This window comes from Anas acuta, chromosome 1, assembly GCF_963932015.1.
Source record: "Anas acuta chromosome 1, bAnaAcu1.1, whole genome shotgun sequence".
Classification (NCBI taxonomy): Eukaryota; Metazoa; Chordata; class Aves; order Anseriformes; family Anatidae; genus Anas; species Anas acuta.
Window position 1 is genome coordinate 98,239,481 of NC_088979.1, and position 16,976 is coordinate 98,256,456.

Genomic DNA, 16,976 nt, shown 5'->3' on the forward strand with positions numbered 1-16,976 from the left:
TGTAATCCTCTGGATCGTGACCCGTGATCCATGAAATCTCTGTCAATCATTCATCGTTCAATTTTTGCTTTGAATCCTGTATCAGAATCTGGTTTATGAATCAATCAACCAACTTGAAGTTTCTGACCATTAAGACTTTCTTTGGAGAACCAATATATGAGCTGTAGAGAAGTTTCAGGGAGGTTTTCTATGTTGTATTTCCATAATACTCAAAACCATTTAGAACTGTCCTTGCATGAAGTAACGACAATGTTTATAACATGCCCATTGCTTATAATTAGTTTTTTATAAAAACAATATAAAAAAATTAATATCTCTACTGAATACAGAACTATAATGCTGCATTTAGTCTAACCTGTCTACTTATCTTTAGCTTCCTTGAATCACCGTACTTGGGTTGGCTCTGGCTCTGCTCCTTGTCCCAAGCTGTCACATCCCAGTCACCCTGTGGATGGATTGCCAGACCACACTGCCGCCCTTACTGCAAGATGAGTGCAGGCTTTGCTATGAATATAGCAAAAACACATTTTGGCAGGTAGTTGCTACTCTGCTTACCTGTAAACTTTGCAAAGCCGGAAAGTGGTTTCTTGTTTTCCCAGGTCATTGGTAACACAGTGAAGTCTTTCACCCACAGGCAATGACAATTTGAATGGAAGTTTGGTCTCAGCAAATAAAATATTCAGGGCTCAGTGGTGTTATGGGAAGTGATTGCTTAGGCTGTTAATAATCATCAAGGTATTTCTGCTAAGTTGGTCTTCAACTGCTGCTTAATGCAGTTATTTATTCACTCATCAGAACCTCTGCACAAGATGCTGTTGCAGAAACAATTACAGTCTGACTTGATTTTATAGCGGTTTCTGTTCTTCTCCAGAAGAGAGCGAGAGCAACAACCGAATTAAATTGCTGCTGAAGTAAAAAGAATCTGAATTTTACAATGAAACATGCAGTACAAAGGTGGTTGGGAAGGAAAACAAAAAAATGAAATCTTGCTTCAGCAAATGTTTCCTTCTTTGGAGTCTGGTTTCTCACTGGAATACTAGCATTTGAAATAGCTTCTGGTGACCAAGCCGTAAAGCTGTATAGTAACACTTCAATTCTTTCCACCTATCTATATGCTTACAGTCATTACCCCTTACAGACATCAGTAACTGGTGTGGCCTTCTCTAGCTTTGCTCCGAATACCGGCTTTACCCAAATTACTAAGAATTGCCCACAAGAAACATTTAAACATACGATAAAGGCAAGCACGGTGGGATTACTGGTCCCCGGTAGTGCGGAATTGTTTCCAAGCATCCTGTCTCTGTGCCATCTTACCATTTGACTGCTGTCTTCAGCCAATCACTGGTATGAATAAGTAATGCATTAGTAAATTAATTAATCTAATTACCTCTTACAGTATGCTGTTTCCGATTCAGAGCCCATTTTTCAAGTAGCTCTTATGTAATGAAGTGTGGTAAGTGTCACTTCAACCAGAAGGGAGACACAAAATTTTAAACTGCTTGGAGATCTGCACTCACAGATCTTGCTGCAAAACATGTCTGCTGCCTGCTGCGAGAGAGGGAGCGGGGCTGGTAACAAGCGCCGTTCAGCTTGTCATGCGTCTCGGCAGCAGCAGAGTGTGGTGTTAATGGCTAGGCTGTTAAAATTCATGTATTCAGCAGCATTTATAAAGTATAATCTGTTTTGAAATTCAGCCATACTATTGCTTGGAGAAACCTGAAGGCAGCCGGGGGAAAAATGAGGTTCAGGAAGATGTGATTTTTTCAGATTTGGAATGTATTCACTCTTGAGAAATATCACAAAGTTTTATTTGATACTCGCATGTGAGAAAGATCATTAACATAGGTCCTGCGGTATCAATCATTTTCATTTATTGAATCAGCGTATGCAATTTTTAAAATCATTTCACAAAAGTTTTTTATTTTTTTTAAAGCTTCTAGCTTTTGTTCTTTTCTTGGATATTTTCAAAAACCAACTTCACTGTAATGCTGCTGAATACAACGAAGAGCGAGTGTTGCCTTGAATAAGCCTGGGAGTGGTTCACAGGGCTTTCCTACATCATGTGGGTATTTAACGTAGGGGTTGAAAGCAGGCACAACTGAACAGGGGCAATTTCTCCTTGTGTTGCCTGACCGGTGATGGCTGCCTGTTGACAAATGTCCGTGCAGATGGGAAAATGCTGCAGTGCAAGAGAGAGCTCTGGAGAGGTCCAGCACGCACACAGAGGCTAAAATCCTACTGTAAACTAGAAAGTGTTTAGGAAGGCCATGTGCCAACCCTGACGTAGCATCAGAATCACAGAATCATTAAGGCTGGAAAAGACCTTCAAGATCATCTGGTCTAGCCATCACTCTGCCACCACCGTCACCCACTAACCCATGTCCCTAAGCACCACGTCCAGCCTTTCCTTGAACACCCCCAAGGATGGTGACACCACCGCCTCCCTGGGGAACCCATCCCAGTGCCTGACTGCTCCTTCTGAGGAGAAATGTCTCCTCATTGCCAACCTGAACCTCCCCTGGCACAACTTGAGGCCATTCCCTCTAGTCCTATCACTAGTAACCTGTGAGAAGAGGCCGACCCCCAGCTCCCCACAGGTAGTTCCTTCCAGGTAGCTGTAGAGAGCAATGAGGTCTCCCCTGAGCCTGCTCTTCTGCAGACTGAACAACCTGTGTCACAAGGAGATCACGCCTCCTCAGCTGCCCTCATCTTTCTTCTCTCCATCGCTGTGTCCAAGCTCCTCACCCTGGCATGGCCGCACCGGCTCTTGTCTGGATGGGACGTGTGGTCCCCTTGGTAGTAGAGAACCAGCTGAAGGGAGACATGGCCGGTGGTGTCTTGAGGCACTCTGCTGGCTTCTGCCACCTGCCCTGGGAAACAGTGGCCCTTGACAAGGGCCTGGGAGCTACCTGTACTTGTTTGCCACAAGCAGCTTCTCACTCTGTAGGGGTTTTTGGTGTTTGGTCGGAGATTGACCCATGCCGTGCTCTCTTACTGGATGTCCCATCAAGTGGTGATGTGAGCAGAACATAGGGGAGGGAGATCATCAGTGCTGAGGGAGGTGCATAATTATGGGAGGATTTATTCACGTGACTACAGGGAATAAAGGGGACCTCAGAACAGCTAGAAGATCACAAGGCAGGAGGCAATTAAAATTTTCAGACCTACTGAAAACAGAAAAAGAAAATCAACCTAAAGCCTGAAAATGAAGTTCTTTAAAAATAATTATCTCCACCTCAGGCTTTTTTTTTAGTATCTCTCTTTTTTTTTTTTCCATTCCATTTTTTTCCATTTCAAGACTGGACAGTTGATTCTCCTGTAGAAATTGGTTAGGCTGTGCATTATCCCTTTTCTGTCCTGAATGAAGTGGTCCTTGCATTGATAGGCGGTCCTTTACCAAGAACACGTGCAGCACCCACGTGCTTGCAGAGGCCAGCGTAGCCTTCCTGTTTTCTCCTGAGCCTTCTTGGGTTAGGGAATCCAGATAAATGTTGTTTCCTCAACCCCAGGTGAAAGAGTGTAGGAAATGTGCCCCTTGAAGAAGAAAAGCTTTGTTTCAACCAGTTCCTCAAAGACTTGAGGTTTTCTGTAGAGGTTTATTTCATGTTTTACCAGGTTGACTCAGTGGCTACTGTCTGAGGACCAGGAAGTGCTTCATGAGGGCTTCCATTAGCCAGGCACTGGGAAAAGAAGATGTGGAGAGCAAAAGACCTTCATGTAAATGGATTTAAACACTGGGTGATGGAGAATTGCTCTGTATACAGCATTGTCACAAAAAGTAGGATAGGAGCAGGGAATTTTACTTTGTTAAGAGATGTGAGGGTCACCAAATCCTTGGAGTCTTTCCTGCTATACCATTCCGGCAGTAGGCGGTGTGTACCTTCGGCATACAAGGTGCAGTTCAGTCCCTTTCCTTTTCCACTTCTTGCAACCCAATCCGTATTTCAACACTACCCGCTTGACTAGGGATATGTGTGCTTTAGTGTGGAAAAAAAGAAGTCAGCTGTTTCAAAGCAGAAGAAATATTTGCAAATAAAATGCTTCAGATTGCTATGGTCTTGTTTTCCACAGCAACTTTTGGGGGCACAGAAGGTGAAGATGCTCTTCTCTTATGCCCCTTGCACTTCCCTTCAGGGCTGAGGCGGTCAGTGCTTTGAGGAATAACATTACTGTCTTTCTTCCACCGAAGCTTGCTGTAAAAAGCTGTTCAGGGACAGGGACGGGAAGCTTCTCAGAAAAAATGGCAGCAGGCCCGTGATGGCAGGCATGTAACTGCATCTTCCAGACAGCGCTGTGTGAGTGGCCTGAGCGCACGTACTGTCTTGGTCTGAAAGCACTGTTATCTTATCACAGCTACCACCATGCAATTTGCTCTCCCAATTTTTCTACTAACTTGGTTGCGGTCCAGGCTGCTTCAAAAACTGTCACTTTCACAAGGGCCTGCGTGTGAAATCTTTATAAAATCTTATTAAATCTTCACAGAATGGTCTCATTACTCCTTTCACGCTTCAGATATATTCCTTATAATCTCCAGTGCTGTTTTTTTTTTCTTTTTTCCCCTCTGTTTTTTTCCCTTTTGTGAATTCTGCTGACCTATGTGTGTAGATCTGGGGATTTCCAGTAAATTCTTCGCTGATTGTGTCTTCCTGTCAGAGGAGTCCATTAGTTCCTTCTGTCCTGCCACGTGCAGAATTGAGAAGACTTTTATCTGGCCTTGGTTCCCAGCACCTCGCAGCTTTTCATTGCCTTCTGTTTCTGTATTTCCGTGGAAGATCTGTTTTGGCTAGACATACCGTTGTCAGTTTCGGATGAGACTTGGAATCCCTTAAAAAATAAAGAAAGAAAGGCAGCAGCCACCCACAGGTGTCATCTTTCACTTCATCATCTTTTTTACACTGTAAACAGCTGGGCTTCAATCTACCAGGCGTTCACCAGCCCTCCAGAGCAATCGGCCATGTCTTATTATAGGTTTGTCAAGCAGGACTACTGTGATAATGGAGAGAAAAGTAAAAAAGTGGGTCTGATTGCCTGTTAAGGAGGCAACAGGGAAAGCAAATTCTATCAGGACTGCAGAGAACAGAGGGGAGAGAAACAGAGGGGAGGGAAATAGGAAGCAATTAAGGGTGCTGTGGGAGGAGGTGAAAAGATTTTTGCTTGCACAACATCACATAGGAGCTTTGTGACTGAGGCAGGATGGAGACGAGCTATCCAGATTGACGTATCCAGAGTTTTTGTTATTCCTGCAGTTCCCTAAGTATTTTTAGGAAATTCAGTAGTGTTATTGAACTGTGGGGGAGAGGGGTATCACTGCAACAAACACTCTCTCATTTGTGGCAGAAGCTTTGGGATGTGATCAGTGCACTGAGGATCTGGAAAGAACAACTCAGTCCCGAAATTTCTCAACCTCCTGAGCATGACTTTGCAGCCAGTTTTTGGGGACTGTTCCTCAGTATGGGAGAGGCTGTGTCTTGATCTGTGGTGCTGACCAAGAAAATTTGCTAATCTCAGTGATTGGTCCCCAGAAACCGAAGGGAGAACCCTTCAGATATTTGGGGTGACCTTTTTGGGGTGGCCTTTTTGGCACGACCTTTGCTGCTGGTCATGCTGTTAACAGCTTCTGATGGGTTTTGTTTGTTTGTAACTTTGTGGGCCCTTCAGGGATTAGGAGGAGGAATCCCAGCATGTGATACTACCCGTGATGCTGGGGTAATGGGCACTGGCACAGTTCTGCCACATTGCATTAACGAGCAAGAGAGGGACAGAAAAGGTGTCTCACGGGGCTTCCAGAATTACTTTTGCACGAAGGTGGGGGAGAGCAGAAGAAAGAATAGAGAAGTAAATGGAGTTAATGCTTCAATGAACCATTGAGGTGCTGCAGATTATGAAAGAATGTTTATACGCTTTGTCTGTAAAGATGCCAGAGCATGTCATGACTTGTATTTGAAACTTCTTGCATGTAAACAAATGTATCTATTATTGGCATAATGCATTAAAATATGTATGCTGCTTGCATTCTGGCCAGTAAGTAAGCCAATTTCATCAAAAAATGCATTCAGGCAAAAAAAAGTAGCTAAGTGAGCAGAAATTCCATTTATGCCTATGATCAAAGAGTTGCCGAGGAAGAAGATTAGAGAATAACCCTTTTTATGTATGGAACCTTACGAAAATGAAGGCATAATAAACACTGCGAATGACTTCCAGGTACAGCTCTTGTTATGTGGTTCATTATTTCATCTGGACAAATGCACTTTAATGGATGGTACCTGAAATATTTTAGCCCTTTGACTCCAGAATTTTAAGTAAGGTATTTGGACTTTACAAAAGTCGTGGAAGAGCACGTGGTACATCAGGGCTAGGACCCCTTGTTTGGTTGCTGGTGTGAGAATTGAGATGTCGGTGCCTTCATTACCGTGGGTCTTCCACTGCCTCGATCTCGTGTCTCCAGCATGGTCATAAATTGTGTGCCATCACAGTGCTCTGAAAATCACAACAATGAACTTTTCACAAATTGTTTTGAGAGCATCGAAACGCTAAGGTTCGACAGCGACAACTACCAGGAAGTTTCTCCTCTAATAAAAGAGCTTTGTTCATCAGAAATCCTTACCTTTTGTACCCCAGTAAGTAGACAAACGTTGCAAGTAGCAGAGGTGGTGTGCTTGAGTTGCTGGCGTAGGGAGTATTTGTTGCTGTGTATGCACAGTTGCAGGCCAGCTCCTTCACAGCCTGTCCTTTGCTGGCGGCTGTCCTGTGTTTTCAGCCCTGGTTGATGCTGCTCTAAATGGTTTACAAGTTACTGGGGAAGGAAATGGAGTAGGGTAGTATTTAATGCCACACTGGCTGCGGGTATTAATGTCGGTAGTAAAAGCATAGGTTGAATTATCTTTCATATACCTACACCTGGGTTTTTACATATTTCCTAAACACTGCTTCTCTTTCACTTCCATTTTAAATTAAATTTGAAATTGGAGAAATCTCTGAAGCCCTGGTTTACTATGGGCTGTTAAAATCATTTAAGGCAGCTTGAAGGTTTTTAACAGTCTGGCTGAATGCAGCTTGTGCCAGAGTGAGAGGAAAGCTGCACCATGGACCAAGGCTGGCATCATCCCCAGGGATGGGGTACAGCATCACCCCCTGGATCAGACCAACCTCTCCCTCTTCATCTGTGGGTGCTGGCTCTGAAATCTTGAAGACCACTGGGACCTGTTCAGTACATTTCTAAATAATTGTACTTACTCAATCATTTAGCTGAAAAACAAGATGGATTTTTGAAGTAAATCATCCTGTGAGTAACACTTCACATTTGGCGCTTTCCTTTGTTTCCCTTAATAGGGGCACCTGAAGTGACACAGCTGCTTAAATAAATGTACCCAGGGTAGGCACAAGAGGCAGCAAAGCTGAGCTGCTGCACCTATAAGAGCCCTTGGGGTTGGGTTGGGCAGGGGTGTCTCTGCTGCTTGCTGCCGGTGTCCTGGAATGTGACTGCTTGGTATAATCCGTGTGAAAGCATAGCAAGAGGACACGTTTCTCCCCAAGTTCTCCAGTGTGTAGGCTCAGGCAATTACAAGTTAATTCACTTCAGCACAGCTTTGTTCTCATTGGTGACACTACAAATGAAGCCATGATTCCTGGAGCATCATCATTTGCGGTGCATTCTCATGCAAAATTTAGCACAAGCTTTGTTTGAAAGTACTCCTCTGAACATAATTTGAACATACTTATTTTTCGGTTGAGATGCCAACCATCTGCTAACAGGTGTTTGGTTTCATCGTAAGGTTTGGTTTCATTACCTTGCTCATCTTATCTTTGCTCCCTTTGTGCAGTGTTGGATGGATCCTCACATCCCATCTGTTTCATGAGGTGGATGGAAAATTTGCTGATCAGGGCCATGTCTCACACAGAATACAGTATTTTTATTTTGAGTTATTATGGCTATATTTTGAGATATATATTTATTATAACATATCTGCCATTAAAGCATAGGGCAATCATGTTCTTACGAGCGTGCTCACTTGCTGAGACTTTTTCTTTGTAAAGAAGATTTAAAAGGCTGTGATCAGATGCCTTCACTATAATCCTAATTCTTTTGTTAGAGTTTGAATCTTAATGTTCTCAGTCTTTGCAGCGTTGAAAAGTGTATTTCTGAACCATAACTTCAGGTCTTGCAGCACAAAATCTGTTGTTCCAGGTTTTCAGAGAATAGAGCACGCCTGGCTGAATGGGAATTATTTGGTAGTAAAATGCGGCATTGTAAACTGTGGCTGCGACCTGTGGTCTGTGGCAAAACTGTCTTTGAAAGACGTGAGCTGCCCCCACCCTGGGATGGATACGCCAGGATGTGGCAGTGTGAAGAAGTCTGCTGCAAAAGTAATGGAGAAATGGGTATCAGGAAAGGGATTAATGAAATGAGAGTTGTGAAATGAAATTGAGCTGTGACTTACTACACTGGCAGGATTTGTCTTACAGGGACTTTTAGCTCCTAAGTGAATACCATGACTTACACATAGCTGGTAAGAGGCATAGGTTTGAGTTGGGAGCAAGCAGCTTAGTCTCAAAAGAGCCCTTGACTGAATGAACTGTAGGTACAAGGTTTTTTGTGGGCTCTTTTTACTCGTTTGTTTTCAACGTGGTAACTTGATCTCATCCCAGAACTCCCCATCAGGGCTGTTTGCTTCAGGGGGGTCAGGGACTCGGAAGGCAAAGCCCCCTGGTTCTCTTCAGAGCTTCCCTGCGAGAACGGGTAAGCACCTACTGCCGAACAAGTGCTTCTTGTGCTTGCCTCTTGGATTACTTTGAGGGAGCTCCATGATTTATGAACTCATCAGAAGCCAAATTGTGCCATCATGTTTCATTATTACAGTTACCTCAGCAGACCACAGGTATAGGGCTGGAATCAAAATACAGGAGACCTTGAAAAAGACAGAGGGATAAAAAACAAAAAAACACGGGTAGATAAATGCAAGCCCAAACACAGCAGTGTGCCAGCAGTGGTGGTAATACCACTCCTTTGTGGTAGGGATTGAAATGTAAGCTTTGCCAACTGTTCTGCCCTTGTCTCAGCTGTGGCTTGCCCCCTGGCAGCTGACCATGGGGCTGGTGGGGATGAGGGGACACCGAGGGGACAGCGGGGCTGGAGGGGTGCACAGCACTGCTGCTGCCTGGGGAAACACTCGCCCCATAGCAGCCCTGCAGGCAGCAGGATACCAAGGACAGCCTGCTGTGACCCCAGAACGTGATGGTGGAAACGAAAACCAGTGTGGAGCCAGGGTGCTCCATCAGTCAACAAAACGTGAAGGCCCTGAAGCAGCTTGGTCGTGCCTTGTGCTGCTGTTACCCCTTCCTACTGGTGTTCTCTTGCAAGAGGAAGAGACAAGCATTTGTCTTAAGGTTTTTTGGAGTCTGCTTTTGTGCTTGATGTAGTTATGGGTGGTGATTTCACTTGGTTTTGAAGCAGCAGCAGGGCACGGAGGTATTACATTTTTCCCCATATTTTTAGAGCTCATTGACATTGGCCCCCACTCTTAAGAGGCACAGGATTGCTCGCTCTTCATGTGTTTATTTCCCCTGAGTAGTCTGTGGGTGACTTGTTCAAAAAAGCAAAACAGTCCCCAAAGGCTTATGATTCAGCAGCACTGCAAGTTAAATGTGTACTGGAGTAATACAGGTAGAAAAGAAGCTTGTCCACAAGCCAAATGCATTTAAAGTGCTATTTCTGGTGGACCTGTGTTTCTCTTAGACCAGCCCAGGCAAAATAAATGTTTCAGTTGCCAACTGAACTTCATTCAGTTCATCAAGCTGCCACTTGAGCAGGGATTTATTAAAACAAGCAAAAAACAAAAAAAACAAAACAAAACAAAAAAAAAAAAAACAAACAACAACAAACCCACCCACCTAGAACAAAAATGCAAAGCCTTGTGTTTAAACTTCAGTTTATTACTGAAAATTATTACAAAAGAGATGAAAAAAGTTGCCAAGACGTAATCTTTGTGTGTAAAAATAATGGGCAGAAATTAATTTTACTTGCAATGAAAAAACAATTAACTGAGGGCAATAGGAATCACATGTGAAGTTGCAAGTGACTGGTAATTCCCCAGCTACTCAAACTAAGTCTAAATAATTTATTATAATTCTGTATAATGGAGTCTTCTGTTTAAACAATTGCCCTTCTCCCCAGATGCTTCTGAAAAGGGGGGCTCGTTCCAGTGAGTTGTTTATCTCTGTGAGACCCAGCAATCGGTTGCAATTGGTTGCAAAATGGAGCCTCACTTGAAGTGAGAAGTTGGGTTACCATGAGGATGTGGTTACCTTGTTTTCAAGGGATCTATTTTGTAAAGCAGATGCACATTATGCATATATAAGTCAAATCTAATTCCATACTTTGAGTTATGTCAATATGTCTGATATTGCTTTAGTTTATTAATCTATGTTAAATAAATCACACTTTTTAAAATTGCATGTTGCCATACAGCGTTTCTTAGTGACAACACCCAGAACTTCTGATGTATAGCTTTCCACCCTATTTTTGAGGTGTGCAACTGAGTGATACATTAGCGTTTGTTCCTTTTGCTTGAAATGGTGTAAGCTAATTCTGCCGAGAATGTAGGTGTCTGCCCAAAGAAACTGGATGCCCCATCCCTGGAGGTGTTCAAGGCCAGGCTGGATGGGGCTTTGGGCAGCCTGGTCTGCTGGGAGGTGTCCCTGCCCATGGCAGGGGGTTGGAACGGGATGGGCTTTAAGGTCTCTTCCAACCCAAACCATTCTGTGACTCTGATTATTTTTGAGCAGTGAGCTATATACTATTAATTGGCTTCTAGTTTTGCAACAACAATATTCTGACAATGCTATAGGCTGTTAAAGTGAATGGATTATGAGAAGCATAGCTTATAAAATCTAGTCCATTTTGCTGGAGTAAAATGAACTTCATGATATTTGCCAATTTTACAGGATTTTTATCATTTTGTAGAAATGTTAAGACTGCTCTGAATGTTCTGCATGCTTGAACAGCCGGCACTGTGCAAGTGCAGTTCTCCATGAAGGGTTATGTCCTATGAGAGCAAAGCAGATGTACTCTGTGAGAAAAACACCCATGTGCTTGCATAGTGCTCAGGCACTTGGCTAAATGGAAGCACTAGCCCTTTCCTGTGAACTGGGTCATTTTGGGGGTGTGGCAGGATAGTCCCCCACTTGATGACTACAGCTAAAACCAAGGTGTAAATTTATTCAAATTGCAGTGCACGATTTAGGTTGGATACCACTGGCAGCAGAGATTTTTTTTAGCAAAAGCTGCAAATTTTGTATTTCGGATTATCAGAAAGTATTTTAACTCGTTATTTTTACAAGCTGATTCTAGACTCCTCTAGAAAGCATTTCTGTTAATAATTGGCAAGCCACAGAGTACGTTCCGCAACGGTAAAGGTAATAAAACCCTTTTTTCCTAGTAAATTAACCAACTGGCTTTTAAAGACCTGAGATCAAAAGCACTGAAGTAGAACAGGGAACTTTGTGTGAAATATTCGTGGGGGTGATAAGCAAAGCTCTATACATATATTTGCTGAACTGTGCTTTCCCCCAGTGCACGGGGCGTTGATTATTTTTAAAACAGGCTTTGTAATTGTAAGCCTCGAGGGCTGTTTCATCAGCTCCCCGAGATGACCCTCTACCAAACAGAAAACTTGCGCTCAATCTCCTTCCGATTCATTAACTCATTATTGTCTGCGGGCAGCCACTGGGCCATCTTGGTTTGGGCATTTAAAACCTACGGTAGTTTTTTGGAGCTCGCAGCCAATTGTGCTTCGGGGAGCTGGTAATTTATGCCAGCTGAGTCATACACTTTCACAGTGCAGGGGCTGCTCCACATATCAACTTCTTGAAAGCATTCCCTAATTTTTCCTTTCAAAATATTTTTCAGGGGGGTTGGGTTCTTTAATTGCAATGCCAGACTTGTATAGGATTACTTATGTTAGTCTAATAAATTGTGTTGTTTATTAGCTGGGTTTCTTTTTAACCATAAGTGCTGAAGCTGTGAGCATTATGTACTTCAATAGCGTGTCCTGCTGCTGAAGGTACCACAGTTTCTTTGGTTGGTTCTGTACATGGAAAGGGCCTTTTTTCCCACTTCAGTCTGATCGGATAGGCGGGCAATCAATGAGCCATCATGTTCCCTGGCTTCTGAGCTCCACTGGCCTTCTTAGCTAATCTGAATTCATCTGGCTGATGAAATGAGGTTGCAATAAAGAGAGAAGCTGCATCAACAAAAATAACTGAGTGGACAGTTAGTGCTGTAGTTCAGTAGGAATGCTCTAGAATCATTTAAAGCAATGTGTTAATGTCAGATTTATTTTATACTGGAAAAGCTGTTAGTATTTCAAAGCACTTCAGACCCCCTCCAGAAGCTGGATCCCACCATCTCCTGCCTTCACGCTGCACCACATGTGTCTTCAGTGGGTCTATCACATTTCACAGAGGGCACGTAGAAATTGCTGTATTATGCTAGACTAATGTTTTCGTGATCTAATACATCTCTGGTATCAAAGGCAGGAGCTACTTTCAAATCAAAAGTTTGAGCATTATGGAAATGGAAGCACCATTCAGAAACTGCACTGCTCTGGAAGCAAAATAATTACCTTTTTTTTCATTCTTTTTTTTTTTTTTCTTCTTTCAGTGGGCGAGTTTGTGAGTGATGCGCTTCTGGTACCAGATAAGTGCAAGTTCCTTCACCAGGAAAGGATGGATGTGTGTGAAACTCACCTGCACTGGCATACTGTTGCTAAAGAGGTATGTTAATCTGCCTTAAGATTTCCTACCTTCTTTTAGAACTGTATCACTATTTCAGGAGCCAGCAGTGTGCCCTTGTGGTCAAGAAGGCCAAGAGTATGCTAGGGTGCATTCAGAAGAGGGTTGTCAGCAGGTCGATGGAGGTGATCCTGCCCCTCTACTCAGCCCTGGTGAGGCCATACCTGGAGCATTGTGTCCAGTTCTGGGCTCCTCAGTACAAGAGGGACGCAGAACTACTACAGGAGCAAGTCCAGCGGAGAGCTACAAAGACATTTAGGGGACTGGAACATCTCATTATGAGGAAAGGGTGGAAGAGCTGGGCCTGTTTAGCCTAGAGAAGATTTGAAGGCTGAGAGGGGATCTTATTAATGTATATAAAATAGCTTGAGGGAGGGCATTAAGACAACAGGGACAGACTCTTTTCGTTGTTGCCCAGAGACTGGACGAGAGGCAATGGGCACAACCTGAAACACAGGAAGTTCCAGCTGAATATGAGGAAAATCTTTACTGTGAGGGTGACAGAGCACTGAAACAGGTTTCCCAGAGAGGATGTGGAGTACCGTTCTCTGGTGATATTCATAACCTGCCTGGTTATGAACCATCCTGTTGCCCTCTTAAAAATAGTGTTTAAGGCATCAGCTTTCATGTATCTAAATTCTAATTTTAAATGTTGATCTATCTCACATTGAGCTGTTTAATAGCATTAACACCTTAGGAAGACAAATAATTGTTCTGCCTTCAGATCTTCTGTTTTTGAGGCAGATCCTCTGAAGATTTTGAACAAGAGCATATAGAGTCACCAAGTATGTGGGAGGAGGGGAGTCCTTCCGTAAAGGCAAGGACTAAAGGGTCGGGGAAGGAAGAGCTGCTTTCTTGCCATGGTCATGCAGACACAGACAGGGTGCTATGTAGAGTGCAGGTAGTGAATGCACAGGTGACCATGCTAAGTCATGTTTCAAAATTCAAAACTCATGCTGTTCACCAAGTTCAACTGCCTAAAGCTGTATGTGGCCCCTTACATTTTCTTGAGGACTGTGACATTTTTTTCCAGCTTCCTCCATCACTAAAATTTATATATATATATATATATATATATATATATTTTAATTTCTGTAGTCCTGTAGTGAGAAGAGTATGAATCTGCATGACTATGGCATGCTGCTGCCCTGTGGGATTGACAAGTTTCGCGGCGTGGAGTTCGTTTGCTGCCCGTTAGCAGAGGAAAGTGACAATCTTGACTCAGCTGATGCTGAAGATGATGATTCAGATGTCTGGTGGGGAGGCGCAGATGCAGACTATGCAGATGGAAGGTAAGAGTGGCTTTTTCCCCTTCAACTTGTTATTATCATCTTACTAGAGATGCCAAAAATTTGTCTAAAAGATCTCAGTGTTGAAGTCCTGCTTGTAAGTGAAATTCCAGCTAGAATGGTTAAAAAACATGTGTTCCCTCCCTCCCTCATTCCCTTCCCCCTCCCCCCCATACATAAAACTTTATTGCTAATACAGTTTTTGCACTTTCTTCATCTTCATCTTTTTTTTTTTCAGTGAGAAGTATTGCTGCATTTATAACAAAAATGGTTAATTACATAATTTCTTGACTTCTAAATGATAAATACTTTTCTCTAAGGTGCTTTTTGTGGAGTCTGGGGGCACTGCAACAGATACTCATTTGACAAATGTTGGAAGTTTTGAAATGCTTTCATTTATTCTAGGTGTTAGCTGCGTGCCTTTACTACCATAAGAATATTTTTCTGCTATTACTAATGTGACACAAAAGAAAATCTGTTTTGATGTCTAGCCTTTGACAATAAGACTAATTAGTATGCTACAGCTAGATGGAGTGTGGAGGTTTCCTTTGCAAGACAGCCCTAGACAGGAAAAGGACTTGGCTATAGCACGCTCATCTTTAGCCCTTAGCAACTCCTGCACACACAGGCTAATTTTGAGCCAAATGTGGGTTGTGACTGTTGTGATTGAGCGGTACAGTCCTGTCAAGACCTTTTCATATCACTCAGTTGAGTGCCTTAGGCACCAGCTGTAAGAGCAATGAACAATTTTATGTCCTTGAAACTGAATTTAAACCACTATTTCAAGATGGTTTTCTTCATAAAATCAAGGTCTGCGTTGAAATTTTATTTGTGCTCCATAGACTTTGATCATTTCATACTGTGCTAGAAAGAAAAGGAACCACTTCTTAGGTGATGATATTGTGTCTTTTGCAAATAGTGATACAAAATCCAAAATTTGAGACAGATTAAAAGCATTTTCAAGGAGAAGCATGGAAATAAACTGGGACCAAATGAAGTGAATAATGCAGAAAGTTAATAGGTCTAAATTTTGTGAGTTTGGACTTTCTTAATAACCCAGGTGAAAACAAGTTCAGGAACAGGGTAGAGGTGAAGGACAGTAGTTGTAGTTAGGTGTAAAGAGAAGACATTAAGACAACGAAAAGTTAGGAACAGCTCCATGATGGGTATGTAAATCTTCCCTGATGAGGCATTTGTTTGTATGGCAGGGAAGAGTTCTTCATGAAAAACAGAATGAGTTAAATCTATTAAAATTATTATTTCTGGTTTTGTCTCATAAATGAGTAAATTGTCTGGGCTGTTGGATTAAGAAACCTACATAAGGCAACATTGTGTCTTCTGTCTTGACATGTTTAGGGGTTTTTCTGATTTATATTTCCAACAGTTGTCAAAATGTTGCAATTTATAACCTTTTTGTTGGGATTTGTAAACCAACCTTTGTACTGTTGCCCTGTCAGCTCCCTGTGTTTTGTTTAACCTTTGATTGGAAAACACTCTCTTAGAGTCAGAAATGAGTGCAAACTTCATACCCCCTTGCTTTTTCCCTCATATATATATGACAGATACAGAAATGTATAAAATAGATCTTATATGAGATCTCTTATCTAGTACCTGATTTATTTATCTATATAACATATACAGTTATAATATATATATATAATTTTTCTTATATCTGCTCAAAGATTCCTAAAATATTTTAAATAGAAGAGCACACAAGGGTGTATATAAAAGTTTTGGTTAAAAGACCGTTTATTTCTGTTTTTTCATGTGTGTCACTGAATATTTACTATTCTAGTCTGTTTTGTTCCTCTTGAAGCAGTTTGATCTGTGAAGAGAGTAGTTAAAGAATAATTTCAGTATTTTGTATACTCCATGAATAGGAACTGGAATTGCATTTGAATCAATTTCCAAAATTCCAAGTAAATACTGCTTTTTTTCCCCCTTTTTTCTTTTTTTCTTCCCCTCCCATAGACATGCATGCAAAAAGAAAATGACAGGATCCTTTTATGGGGCACTTGTACTTCAACTGCAGATGAAGAGCCAAGCAATTTGTAGTTCCCTTACACTGACTCACTCATATTTCTTGCTGCCTCTTCAGCTTCCCAACTGCATTCAATCTGTGTGTATTGGAGCCAGAAATCCTCTTGAAATTTAGTCATTAAAAAATAAATAAATCTCATGCAGCAGTAGGTGGTAAGGTTTTTTTTTTTTTGTATATTTTTGTATACTTATATATATATATAGCCATACACATATAAACATATGTTTGTGTGTGTGTCTATATATGTATGCCTTAGTCCTAAGCTGATTGTGAGGGAGAAAGGAAGTGAAAAGTAGGGGGTTATTTTCCAGTGCTAAATTCCCAGTATTTTATGCTATTAAAGCAACTCCATTTGAAGTGTTCCCTGAAATTTGTATTTTTAATCTTAAATGGGTGATCTTACATTAACAATATTTGTTTCAATCCAAAGCCTTCCACACTGGCCTGGGTTTGTGGCTGGCGTGCCACAGCATTTCTGAAGCAGCTCTTACTGGGCTGATTTGTTTTTCCATTTCTACCCAAAAGTCAGGATTTCAGGCTAGAACTCAGTTGCCAGTAGTGCATGAGTACTTCATAGTAGCTCTTTCTTCCAGTTTACCTTTCTGTTGTTGTTCCCTTAAGGTCTACCTGTGTGGTTGGGTTCTGTCGTACAAGTAGGACCTTGTGGATGCTTTTGCCATGGGTATCTTGGTGTCTTCAGTGTTGGGAGTCAGCAGGTGGTCCATCAGAGCATGGCCCACTCCTCCCACTGGGGCAGAAACAATCCTGTTGCTATCACCCGGGCTGCAGGACTGCATATTTCTCGCTCCTCAGTCTGTGACCTGTGCCATCAGGGTGTGTGGAGGCATTTTGTGCTG

At 42.3% G+C, this 16,976-nt stretch overlaps 1 protein-coding gene across 4 annotated transcripts in view; it reads left to right on the top strand.

The window, feature by feature from the left end:
- APP (amyloid beta precursor protein) overlaps positions 1-16,976 on the top strand; it is a 213,619-nt gene that overhangs the window by 84,639 nt on the left and 112,004 nt on the right. For all 4 annotated transcript variants that reach the window (XM_068689985.1, XM_068689995.1, XM_068689966.1 and 1 more), the window contains exons 4-5: positions 12,659-12,771; positions 13,888-14,081. In XM_068689985.1, the coding sequence (XP_068546086.1) occupies positions 12,659-12,771; positions 13,888-14,081 (307 nt within the window). The remainder of the gene's footprint in view (positions 1-12,658; positions 12,772-13,887; positions 14,082-16,976) is intronic.